Source organism: Lycium ferocissimum, chromosome 1 (genome assembly GCF_029784015.1).
Source record: "Lycium ferocissimum isolate CSIRO_LF1 chromosome 1, AGI_CSIRO_Lferr_CH_V1, whole genome shotgun sequence".
In the NCBI taxonomy this organism is placed as follows: Eukaryota; Viridiplantae; Streptophyta; class Magnoliopsida; order Solanales; family Solanaceae; genus Lycium; species Lycium ferocissimum.
In genome coordinates, this window is record NC_081342.1 from 37,051,804 (window position 1) to 37,063,483 (window position 11,680).

The following is an 11,680-nucleotide window of genomic DNA, read 5'->3' on the forward strand; positions in this document are numbered from 1 at the left end:
GCCCACGTTTTTCATGCGTTGCTGAGCTCTAGATAGATGAAATTTAATAAGTAAAAGCTTAGCTTTCACAACATCCAAGCACATGTCAACGGTTTTCAGAGGAAGACTCTCCAGATAGGTAGGATAACTGAATTGGTGAAGGTTTCCATACATTACTTCATAAGGAGTAAATTTTACGACAGAATGATGAGTCGTATTATACCATCATTCAGAGAGGGTAGATATTTAAGCCAATCAGGTGAGGCATCTTAAGTATGTTTCAAAGGATCTATTAAGAACTTCTGATAGCCATTTGCTTGGGGATAATAGGCGATAGAATGACATCACTGGATGCCTTGAAAGTCAAAGAATTGCACCAGATGACTTATAAAAAAACAGAGTAGTCTTTCTCTAATTATTGTGGAAGGCATGCCATGTAGTTCAAAAATGTTGTCACGGAGTGCGTGAGCCACCATACAACAAGGATGGGAAAGAGAAACAAAATAGGCATATTTACTCAGCCTATCCATTAATAGCCAAATCACAACTTTACTGCTAGACTTCACAAGGCCCCCTATGAACTCCATAGGAACATCTGCTCAGACTGTGCTAGGATTAGACAAGGCTCGCGTCAATTCTAGGCTTGTAGCTCCATCATACTTCATTGACAGATATCACACTCTTTGATGAATGCAGCAACACCATCCCATATCCACTTCCAATAAAATAAGCTGCTTTAATCTTTGCATAGTAGTCTCATCACCAGAATGATCCACCCTAGCAGTATTGAGCCATAAGTAAATGAACTTCTGTTTTGAGCTGGTTATCAGTACCACACCAACTTTTCCTCCCTGTTAAGCTAGCCATTAATCCAAGTAATGGTTGTTGTTCGCCATTACTTGGACATTAAGAATGCTTTTCTCCATGGTGATCTTGATGATGGAGTATGTATGGAGCGACTATCTGGTTTTGTTGCTTATGGGGAGTCAAGTGGCCTTGTATGCCGGCGTCGGTCCCTATATGGTTTGAAAGTCTCCTCGAGCATGGTTGGTATGACTCGCAGTGAGATTGAACATTCTATACTCTAAGTAAGTCTCATAATTTGTGCATTTATTTGGTCGTTTATGTTGATGATATAGTCATCACGGACAATGATGAGGATGGTATAATTAAAATGAAGTAACATCTCTTTCAGCACTTCCAGATGAAGGACCTAGGCAGATTGAAGTATTTCCTAAGCATTGAGTTCGAGGCAGTCTAAATCAAGAATTGTCATCTCACAGTGTAAGTATGCCCTAGACATTCTGGAGAAGACAGGGTGTAGACCCATTGACACTCCTATGGTCCTGAATTTTAAACTGCAACCATTATAGGGGGAGCCCCTTAGTGATCCTGGAAGGTATTGGCGGTTAATTGGTAAGTTGAACTATCTCACAATGACTCGACTTGACATTGCCTTTCCGTGAGTGTTGTAAGTCAATTTACGGACCCTCCATATGATAGTCACTTGGATGAAGTTATTCGTCTTGTTCGATACATTAAGTCAGCACCAGGCAAAGGATTGTTTTTTGAGGATCAAAGTCATGACTAGATTTTGGATGCACATATGGCAAGATCACCTTCTGATAGACGGTCTACAGCTGGATATTGTGTTTTGGTAGGAAGTAATTCGTTGTCTTGGAAAAGCAAGAAACAAAATGTGGTGCTCGATCTAGTGCATAAGCTGAATACGGCTATGGCAACTTGTGATTAAACAATTTCTCAGAGAATTGAGCTTTGGAGAAATCTGTCAGATGAAACTTGTGTGCGATAACCAAGTTGCTTTTCATATTACATCAACCCCGGTGTTTCATGAGAGAACTAAACACATTGAGATCGACTGTTACTTCATCAGAGAAAAAAATACTCTTAGGAGACATCGTTACAAAATTCGTGAAGTCAAATGATTCGCTTGCATATATTTTCATCAAATCCCTCACTGGTTCTCGTATTAGCTATAATTATATCAAGCTTGGTACATATGATTTATATGCACCAACTTGAGGGAGAGTGTTAGAATCTCGTAGATATTCTAGAATATTCTAGAATCTTGTAACTATAGTATAGCTTGATTTACTCCTGTAATTATGTATTTTGATTTCCTTTCTTCGATTATGTACACTTAGCTATTTAAACCCCAATAGCTTGAGGGAACAATCAAACTGAGCCTCTCTCTTTTTTTTTTTTTTTTTTTTCCTTTGTCTTACTTTCTAACAGACCTGATTCTGTCTGTTGATGAGGTTTGGTAGATCAGTCATGATCCTTCTGAACATTTCTAGCACATCCTCACTGGATTGTGTTATAGAAAAGGTACTAGTTGCCTAAATGTGTTAAACCAAAATGCCAAAGAGAGAAATAGTTCATCTGACACCTACACGTCATGGGCATAAAAAGTCATATGCTTTGAAAAATCTTGTACAATTTGGAGCACATGCGCCTAGCAATTTCTCTTGGAGGGTTAAATATGGTAGTCCCACTGCGGCTCTTAATGACCGTCCCATCTTATCTTGATTTGGTTGTACATGTATATAGCCGACCAATGTGGAGCAAAAAGGGCACTCATTAGTCAGGTTTACCTATTTCCTACTTGCTTTGCCACCTATTATCAGAAAAGGTTCCAAATTGTGGCCTGCCCCTCTGATACCAATTGATATAATTGGAGTTGAAATGTCAATAAATGGAAAGAACTCGAAGATTGCAATTGATCCAAAAGCTTCCAAAGGGATCACGAGATGAACTGAAGAGAATTTAATAAGGAAAAGGTATGGATTGTGTTGGCTGAGTATCAACTAACTACAAGGGCTTTATAGGTACATCAATCAGCTAAAATTCAATCATCAGAAATCTTATTCACAACTAACTATCTCATGTAACTAACAGTTGTAACTGCTTCATATGAGTGTTGTTGACGTAGCATAACTGCTGCTATATTACTCCAACTTAGCTGAACCAGCTTCTATCCTCTGGGACTGAGCTAGAGCAGCTCTCATTCTCTGCACTCGAGCTTACAATATCTTAATAAGCTCAATATCTTCAGCACCCAACTCACAACTTCTGAAATTTGTATCACCATGGATTGCATCCTTTCCGCAACTATGATTGCTCAGTAGGCCTAAAATTTAAATATTTCATTTGAACTAGTAACCAAGTTCTCTCCCAATTTTGATATCCCATAACATACAACCTGAACCTCTTTAACAGCCATCGTGCTCTTAAGTATTGCAGCTCTGCTAATCTATTCTCAATAGTGATTTTGAAATTTAGACGGTGTTTTTTTTTTACAGTTACCAGTTTCAAAAAAATAATAATATTTAGACGGTGTTTGGATTGGGTTTTTTAAGTGTTTTTTGGCAAAAATAGCTTTTAAGCTCTTTTGTGGTATTTGTGAAATGTAAAAAGTGCTTTTAAGCACTTACTTTTAGGCCAAAAAAGTACAAAAATAAGATAAAAGCTAAAAGCTAAAAGTTGGGTATCCCCAACTTATGGCTTTTAGCTTTTAGCTTATACGCTTCTTTAAAAAAGCCAATCCAGACACCCTCTAAGAGACTAATTTACAGCAGGAACTTTTTATAAAGAAGTAAAGATAATTCATTTCCGACCTGGAATCAAATAAACTTGGCACTTTCCAAGAAGGTTAAATTGTGTTCAAACTTTGAATCAAAAGAGGGCAATTCGCAGAATTGCCCTTCTTTTGGGGTGGTCTTTAAATTTTGCCCCTCATAATTGAAATGTTTAAATTTTGCCCTTCGGCTAACACTCATAGGTTCCAGGTTCGAACCCACGCGCAGTCAAAATTTAAAAAAAAAAAAATTCGCAAGGCGGTTTAAATTTCGCTATGCCGCCCGGCATACACTCGCGAAGGAATTACAAAAGTTATGCCGACCCGCATACTTATGCCTTGTGGGCGGACTTAAGCATAAGCATGCGGTCCGCATAACTTTGATAATTCCTTCACAAAGTTATGCCGGATCCGGCATAAAAGTTTGCCCATTAAAAGTATGCCCCCACCGGCATAACTTTGTGAAGGAATTATCAAAGTTATGCCGGGTCCTAACAGAAATAAATATTTGAGTGATAAGTCATAGCATGTTTTGTTACCAGTTATCCCAGAAAGTGGTTCAAAATATTCATCATTCTTGTGGAAGCTTGCTAGGTGTATCACGTGGAGGACCTAAAGTTTCGACATCAGGATGGCGTTCGTGTGCTTGATCGACCATCTATAGCTAGCTTACTTACACCGTAATTATCAGTGCGGCTTTATCTAAGATTTACTTCTCGGACAGAATAAACATGCTCTTGTCAGTGAAATGGTACGATACAGTGCAAATGCAATTCATGATGAGGTTGTCAATCGTGGCGTACGTGTTAATATTGTTAAGTTTGATTCGTTTATTTTAATTAGATGGGCATGTAGTTAAAAATTATGCGAAGAACTCACTTTTTTGAATACTTATGCCTTACGGGGCGTACCTGGTATAAGATGCACAGTCCGCATAACTTTGATAATTCCTTCACAAAGTTACGCGGGGCATACTTTTAACGGGCAAACTTTTATACGGGACCCCGCATATTTTTGTGAAAGGAATTATCAAAGATACGGACCCGCATACTTATACCAAGTCCGCCCACAAGGCGCGCGCGCGCGGTCCGCATAACTTTGGTAATTCCAACAAAAAGTATGCCGGTCCGGCATAGCGAAATTTAAACTCGCTTGCGAATTTTTTTTTAAAATTTTGACCGGCGCGCGGGTTCGAATCGGAACCTATGGGTGTTAGCCGAAGGGCAAATTTTAAAGATTTCAAATATGAGGGGCAAAATTTAAAGACCACCCCAAAAGAAGGGCACTCCGCGCAAAAAAATGATCAAAAGATACGTAAACTTTTTTTTGATAATGGTAACAGTTAACTATATCCACAGGTATACTACATCAAAAAGAATGTAGTCCCCCTTTCAAAATGTTACACCTTACAGCTTGATCTCCTATCTATATTCTTCCTTACAAGTAATCTAAAACATCAAAAATATCTTCAGTTTGACCTAAAACTTTTTCTTGTTTACACCAAAAATAGTATAGAGCTAAACAATTCATTTTAAACTTCGGTAGGTCACTTTGTTTGCCCTCAAAAGATTCGTAAACTTTGAACTTCAACGTAAGCAAAAGCATTCCTAAAATTCCTAATATGAACAAAAGAGGAAAATACATTTTCAATAAGGAATCAAATTGTCTTCAACTCCTAACAACTAACGGACATAAAAGGGAAATACCTTTTCAAGAAGGAATCAACTTATTTTTAGTACCAAAAATGCATTTACTCTAATAAAAGAGAAAAATACATTTTCAAGAAAGAATCAAATTGTCTTCCATCCTACATAACATACCTAAACTTAAATTAAAGAAGAAAATATCTTTCTTAGAAAGCGGAATTGTCTTTAAAGTATAAAGATAATTTTTACGTTCCAATGTGAATAAAATATTATATTACAATTTTATCCAACACAGAATGCACTTACGTCGATGAACATTTTTTTTAAAAAAAAAATTAAAGGTCACTAGGCTTTTCATCACGTAGGGCTATTTTATTATTATTAAATAAAACAACAAAAACGGTATATGCCTGAAGGGTCTAAAACAAAACAACAAAAACCAAATGAAAATAATTTGAGCTAAAATAGATTAGGAAACTAGGTCTAGAAGCGGCGGTGGTCGGAGCGGCTTGTTGATGTCGAGATTGGCACCGGAGAAGCTTCCATATCCATCTATTCAACTGATTTGAACTTGCTTTTGTGTTGTACTCAGGTTTGTCGCTGGATTTCTGCTTTACTTTCTGTCGATGAACATTTTGTGTTGGGGTTCTATACCTTTTTAATAATATAGATAGATTTACTTTCGTAAAATGCGACAACCCTTGACCCCAACATTTCTACATACTAGTACCACGCTAAGAAATAAAAGGAAAAGGAGTGAGTTCTTGGGGCAGTAGTCATTCTATGAAAGGACTCTAAGGTTGAGATGATAAGGAGTAAAAGAGGATGGTAAGTAGTTGGGAAGCAAGCACTGACTAGGATATGGGAACAATAGCAAGACAAAATTCTAGTAAGTGAGGAGGGAGCTGAAGTATTTGAGAATTCTATAAACTATGGCCCTTATGAGATATATAAGGTAGGGAGAGAGAGGACACAAAAAGGAGAGGTATGGAGTACGTCAAACTTAAGGACATAAATGATTCGAAAAGATGGACTTTTGGTTATTAAAAGATTCGAGAAGTAGAAGAAAGGGGAGCTACCGCAAAGGAATGAGGCAAAGGAGATGACAAGAAAAAAGAAGCCACTATTTGGGTGCCGGAGTTTAGTTGGTTATTATATACTTCTTTACAATTTTAGTATACTATATGCAAGTTAGCTTTGCTAACTGGATGCTATTTAAGGGAAATTAAACATAAGTTTTCTATATTTTAGTATACACTTGACCAAGGTTTTGCTAACAACTCTACAACAACAAAGAACAACAACAAACCCAGTGTAATCCCACAAGTGGGGTCTGGGGAGGGTAGTGTGTACGCAGATCTTATCCTTACCTTGAAAAGGTAGAGAGACTGTTTCCGATAGACCCTCGGCTCAAAGAACAGTGAAAAAGAGGCAGTCGCAATAGGTAGAAACAATAACAAGATAATAAGATAATCGAGGCTAAGGAAACAACATGTAATAATAGTATTTTAAACTAAGGAAACACAAGAATAAAACTAATACTCTGAGAATAGGAAGAACTACGCTCGATTACCTACTAACCTTCTACCCTAGTCCTCGACATCCACACTCTCCTATCAGTGGTCATCTCCTCGATGAGCTGAAGTTGAGCCGTGTCCTGCCTAATCACCTCACCCCAATACTTCTTCGGCCTACCTCTACCCCTCCTCAAGCTCACTATGGCCAACCTCTCACATCTCCTTATCGGGGCATCTTGTCCTCCACGACGGCCAATCCCACCTTATCCCGAATATTTTCATTCTTCTGGTATGCTCACGCATCCATCTCAACATCCTCATCTCTGCTACTCTCATCTTCTGGACATGGGAGTTCTTGACTGGCCAACTCTATAAAACAGTAACTTCGTAAAAAAACGGAGCATCTTAAAGAGTTATTCTCCTGTTTGAAACTGGACGAGGATGAGGAAAATGTATCTTTTACGTCTCAAACAACCAAAAATAGTAGCCATTACTTCACTTAAGGGAAGTAATTCAATAGGTTTCTCTATTTTATCGACCATTTCATGGAACTAAACATAAAGCTAATAAAAGCTCTAATCCTTTCCACTCAACCAAATACTCCTATGTCGAAATTCATGATCATTCTTTCGGTGGGTGGATCTCTTTTCTCTTGCAGCAATAATTATTAATGCATAATTCTAAAGAAGTAAAACAGATTCTCCTTCCTTTTTTTGTCAGATTTATACAAGATTGGACAAACTACATAAATGGTAACATAGAATCCCTAAGAATAAAAAGATCAAACATTAATCAAAAAAAGAAGCCAAGAAACGTCTGTCACCGGTTCCCCCTCTCCTAATCAAACAAATTCAGCAGAACAAAATAATATAATAATTGCATCATTCCAACATTTACACAGATCGGGAAAGCAAAGCAGGCGGTGGTAAAAATGAGAAAAGAGATTAATATGCAAATATTCACAATTGACCTGTAGGGTGGGATTGAGCTTTTCAAAGAATTTAGCAAACATGGCGCTGTTGAATCCACAGAGTTATCTTTTGTTGAGTTTCGGCTCAATTTGTTGATTGTTGTTGTTGTGCAGGTGCTGCTGTTATTTTGCGGGTAAAATGGTTCATCTTCAACTTTGGCGTGGCAGTTGGAAATGAGGATTTCGCAAGCAGTGTAAAAGTGAATAATAGCAATTACGTCATCCTAGTATCAATTTTTTCTTTTGCTTTTTTTTGTACAAAAATAAAAAATAAAAAATTAAAAATTAGTGCAGAAAACAATTACGTGCTCATTTTCTTTTATTTGGGGAAATTGTTTTGGACTTGGGAGAATATGCTTCCAAAATACTCTATACTCCATCTTACGAGTATATAGAGAAAACCGACAAACCGTACCAAATTGAAAAAATAACACGGCTATGATTTGGTTTTGTATTAAGAAAAAGATCATGATCGTAATTAATTTGGTTTGGTTCTAACTAAAAATAATCAAACTGAAAACAAACCCGACATTACATGTATACAAGTTTTAAAAATATTTTATGCATATGAATATTTATTGTAATGTAATTTTTAAATATTTCTTAAACTTTTTCATAGTTTTTATCTTTTAATTATTATTTCAAGTTTGGTCTTAGATTTTTTGAATGGAAGAAATTGTTTTGAACTTGGTGGAATATGCTTCCGAAATACTCTATACTCCATCTGTCCCATCTTAGGTGATTTATTGTCCGTTTTAGTCCGTTTCTATAGAAATATTTTTATTATTGACACCTAATTTTCACCTCATGAGATGCGCATTTTAATTTTCAAATTTCCCTAGTCGAAGACGGAGTAAGGATACTTTGTTTCAATTTTCAAATTTTAAAAAATCCCGAGAAAATTGCAAAAATGACATTTAATTATTATTTCCTGAAAAACTGACAAATATAAGAAATACGAGTTATTTATTTTCATCCCGCTCCGTCTAGTCCGAAAAATTGTTAATTTAAACAACGTATTAATTACGGCTCATTTTGATCGCATTTTTTCACATTTTAAATATCCCCCGGAACTACGTCAATATTGAGCTTGTTTTAAAGCTAATATTTTAATTTGCGAGTTTTGAATTTTAATTTGCTTAAATAATTATTTTACTTAGTAAAATGAGTATTTTTTGATATATGGTTTAAAATGATTTAATTTAAGGAGGGGGGGGGGGGGTCTTGTTTGTTATTTTTAAAAATAGGGGGGGGGGGGGGGGTTAATGTTTTTAAAAAAAGGGAAACAAACTTCACACCCCACACTCTCATTTCTCTGTCACCCGACTCCCTCGTCTCCTTCGTAAGGCGATTTGCGATTTCTCTAGGGTTTCCTTAACCATGGCTAATTCATGGCAATTTTCGGCCATTTTTGTCCAAATTCTTGAGGGCTTTTATGACCAATCATGAATACTCATGATTTCCAGGTTTATTTTCATTCGAATTTTGTTTTTTCATACTTAAATTGAATCATATTAGGACTGTTACTCGGTTTCTTTATGTGTTTATGGTTGCCATGTAGGCGAGGCGGCTCTTCGAGCCCTTGGCCATCTTGTGCACCATATGCATTAAAATAAAGAATATAGGGGAAACTTCCTAGATGCTTCATGGTTGAGTACAAAATTTGGGAATTTTATCCTCATTGTACTATTTGGTACAATTGTACCGTTAGAATGGTACAAAATTTGTTATGTTTGTACTATCCTAGTATTTTCTGATTTTATTAGATTTTATGTGGATTTTAGGGTACAATTAGTTGTTATTGTGCGTTGTCTTATCTGATAAATTTCGAATTTTAAAGATAGGGTACAAAAATTTGGGCTTGGGGGGGGGGGGGAATCTAAGGGTAGGTGTCCCATTCTCATTCCTAGGATTCCCTAGAATAGGAAGTCTATAAATAGTAAGTGAAAATATGAAGAAGGGGATCTTTCTTTTTTTTGAAAATTTAGAATATATACCTAAAAAGCCAAGAAATATACAAAGCTATTTACTATATATATACAAAGTCAAGAAAATTATTACAAATATAGAAAATATACAATCAATATACAAGAAATATATAAGAAGGAAAATATAAAGAAAGGTGATTTTGAAGATCAAAAGGGTTTAGTGGTTTGAAGTTTGAAGATTCAATCCCATTTTGGTCTTTAGGTTGCCCCAACCAGAGGTAAATCCTTTTTTTCAATCTTTGTTTTATTTCAGTTTTGATTATTTACTGTCTTAAGCTTGTTCAATATTTAGAATGCCATAAATAATTAGTATGTCTCTTTATGTTGTTATTCTATTCTGTTTTTGTTATTCAAGTTTATAAAATAAGTTAAGTTTAAATCATGTCTTGTCAAGTAGATACAATGCCTTGTTAGTTTAATAAAATGAGAAGAAATAGCTAAAATGGGGAGGCTTTTAAATTTTAGTTTGAAGGTAGCAAGTTAGATGGTTATGATAAGCAGTCTTAGTTGGTAATAATCTATATTTAGGCTATAATCTTATACTTCTCAGTTCTGTGTTTTGTGAAAATATGTGGTTTTTGAGACTGTAACATATAATTATTGGAAAATTATTCTTCAAAGTCTGAAAATGACTTACTTTGATTTATTTGGTCACTAGACCATACCAGTTGTTGAATTAGTTAAATATGATCACTATTAGTCACTTAAGTTCATTTTGGAGTAGTACTTGTTTGATATGTTGAAAACTGTCTTAAGTTAGTAAGCTTTTCCTTTAAAATGAGTTATGAAGCTGTTTGTTAAAACTTGAATGAAGTTTTCTTAAAAACTAAATATCTTGAAATTGTTTTTGGTTTGATGTTTATGGTTTGTCACTCTCTCTGTTGTCAAAATGCTAAAAATGATATACAATAGTGCTAAGTGCTTGATAACTTGATTTGTGATTGGTATACTTATAGTTTTTTTTTTTTTTTTTTTGGGTGAAAAGATCTTAAATCATCACTAGAATCTAGTTTGTTAATTTGAAGCTTGAAAAACTGCTCAAGTGTCTATACAGTTTTGAAAGTGAAAACTGAATGGCTTTGATTGACTTGCTATCTTGTTTAGGTAGTTTAATGGGAATAAAAAATGGATTTAATGTGTGTCTTATAGAAATTTTGAAACTTTGGAATTGTTATGAGAAGTTGGTTAAAGTTAAGTCTCCGTGTTTGCTAAAAAATGAATTTTCATCGATCCCATGGGGAATTTATGCTTGCCTCATCTGAGATTTGCATAATTAGAACATGAAAATGACTTTAAAGGTGCAGAACCTCACTGAATTGTAATCTTGTATCTCTTTTACTTAAAAAGTAGCTTAAAATATGAGCTTGTTTAACCTATCTTTGTACAATCTGCTATGTGTTTTGCTCCTAGTGCATCTTCATGACCTAGAGTAGAGACCATACACCCTCTAAGTCCTCTGCCTAAAATTTTCTGTAAGTTGGCATAATGTTTGTAGAAAATTATCTGATTATGTGACTTAAAATGGAAAACTTACCTTGAAATCAGCTATTTAGGCCAAACTGTGTTCATTTAGATGTTGCTTGGGGACCATTGTGATCCATTTAAGATGGAAATTGCCTCTGAATGTTATTATTTGCTCCAACTTATAGTTTGACACTTCTCAGAACTTGTCTTTTGAAAACTGAGACTGGTATTAGCCAAGCATGGCCTTTAAGGATTAAGTTGTAAAAAATGAACCTGTTTTGACCCTAGAATGCTAAACCGTGACCATGAGTTACATTGTAATCTGTAGTTTTGATTGTTTTTCCTAAGTCTGGAAATTAGAAACTAAATGGAACCTACTTTTGTGTCATGAGTTGCTCTTATATGATCCTTGTTAGTTGTTGCCTTGCAACTTGGAATAGATATTGGATCTGAAATACTAAATCCTGTCCTGTTTGTTTGTTCACTCAATCAGTCAAATGAATTGGTTGTTAAAGTGG

The 11,680-nt window shown here is 35.5% G+C and overlaps 1 protein-coding gene across 2 annotated transcripts in view; it reads right to left on the reverse strand.

Annotated features, from left to right (window-relative positions):
- The window catches only part of LOC132054273 (uncharacterized), a 29,156-nt gene extending 21,237 nt beyond the window's left edge, over window positions 1–7,919 (reverse strand). Inside the window, exon 1 of one of the 2 annotated variants that reach the window (XM_059446317.1) lies at window positions 7,711–7,917. In XM_059446317.1, coding sequence (XP_059302300.1) covers window positions 7,711–7,752 — 42 coding nt within the window. In that variant the 5' untranslated portion in view covers window positions 7,753–7,917. Of the gene's footprint in view, window positions 1–7,710 lie in introns of both variants that reach the window. The other variant, XM_059446328.1, reaches the window with a different exon arrangement.
- Window positions 7,920–11,680: the final 3,761 nt, after the last annotated feature.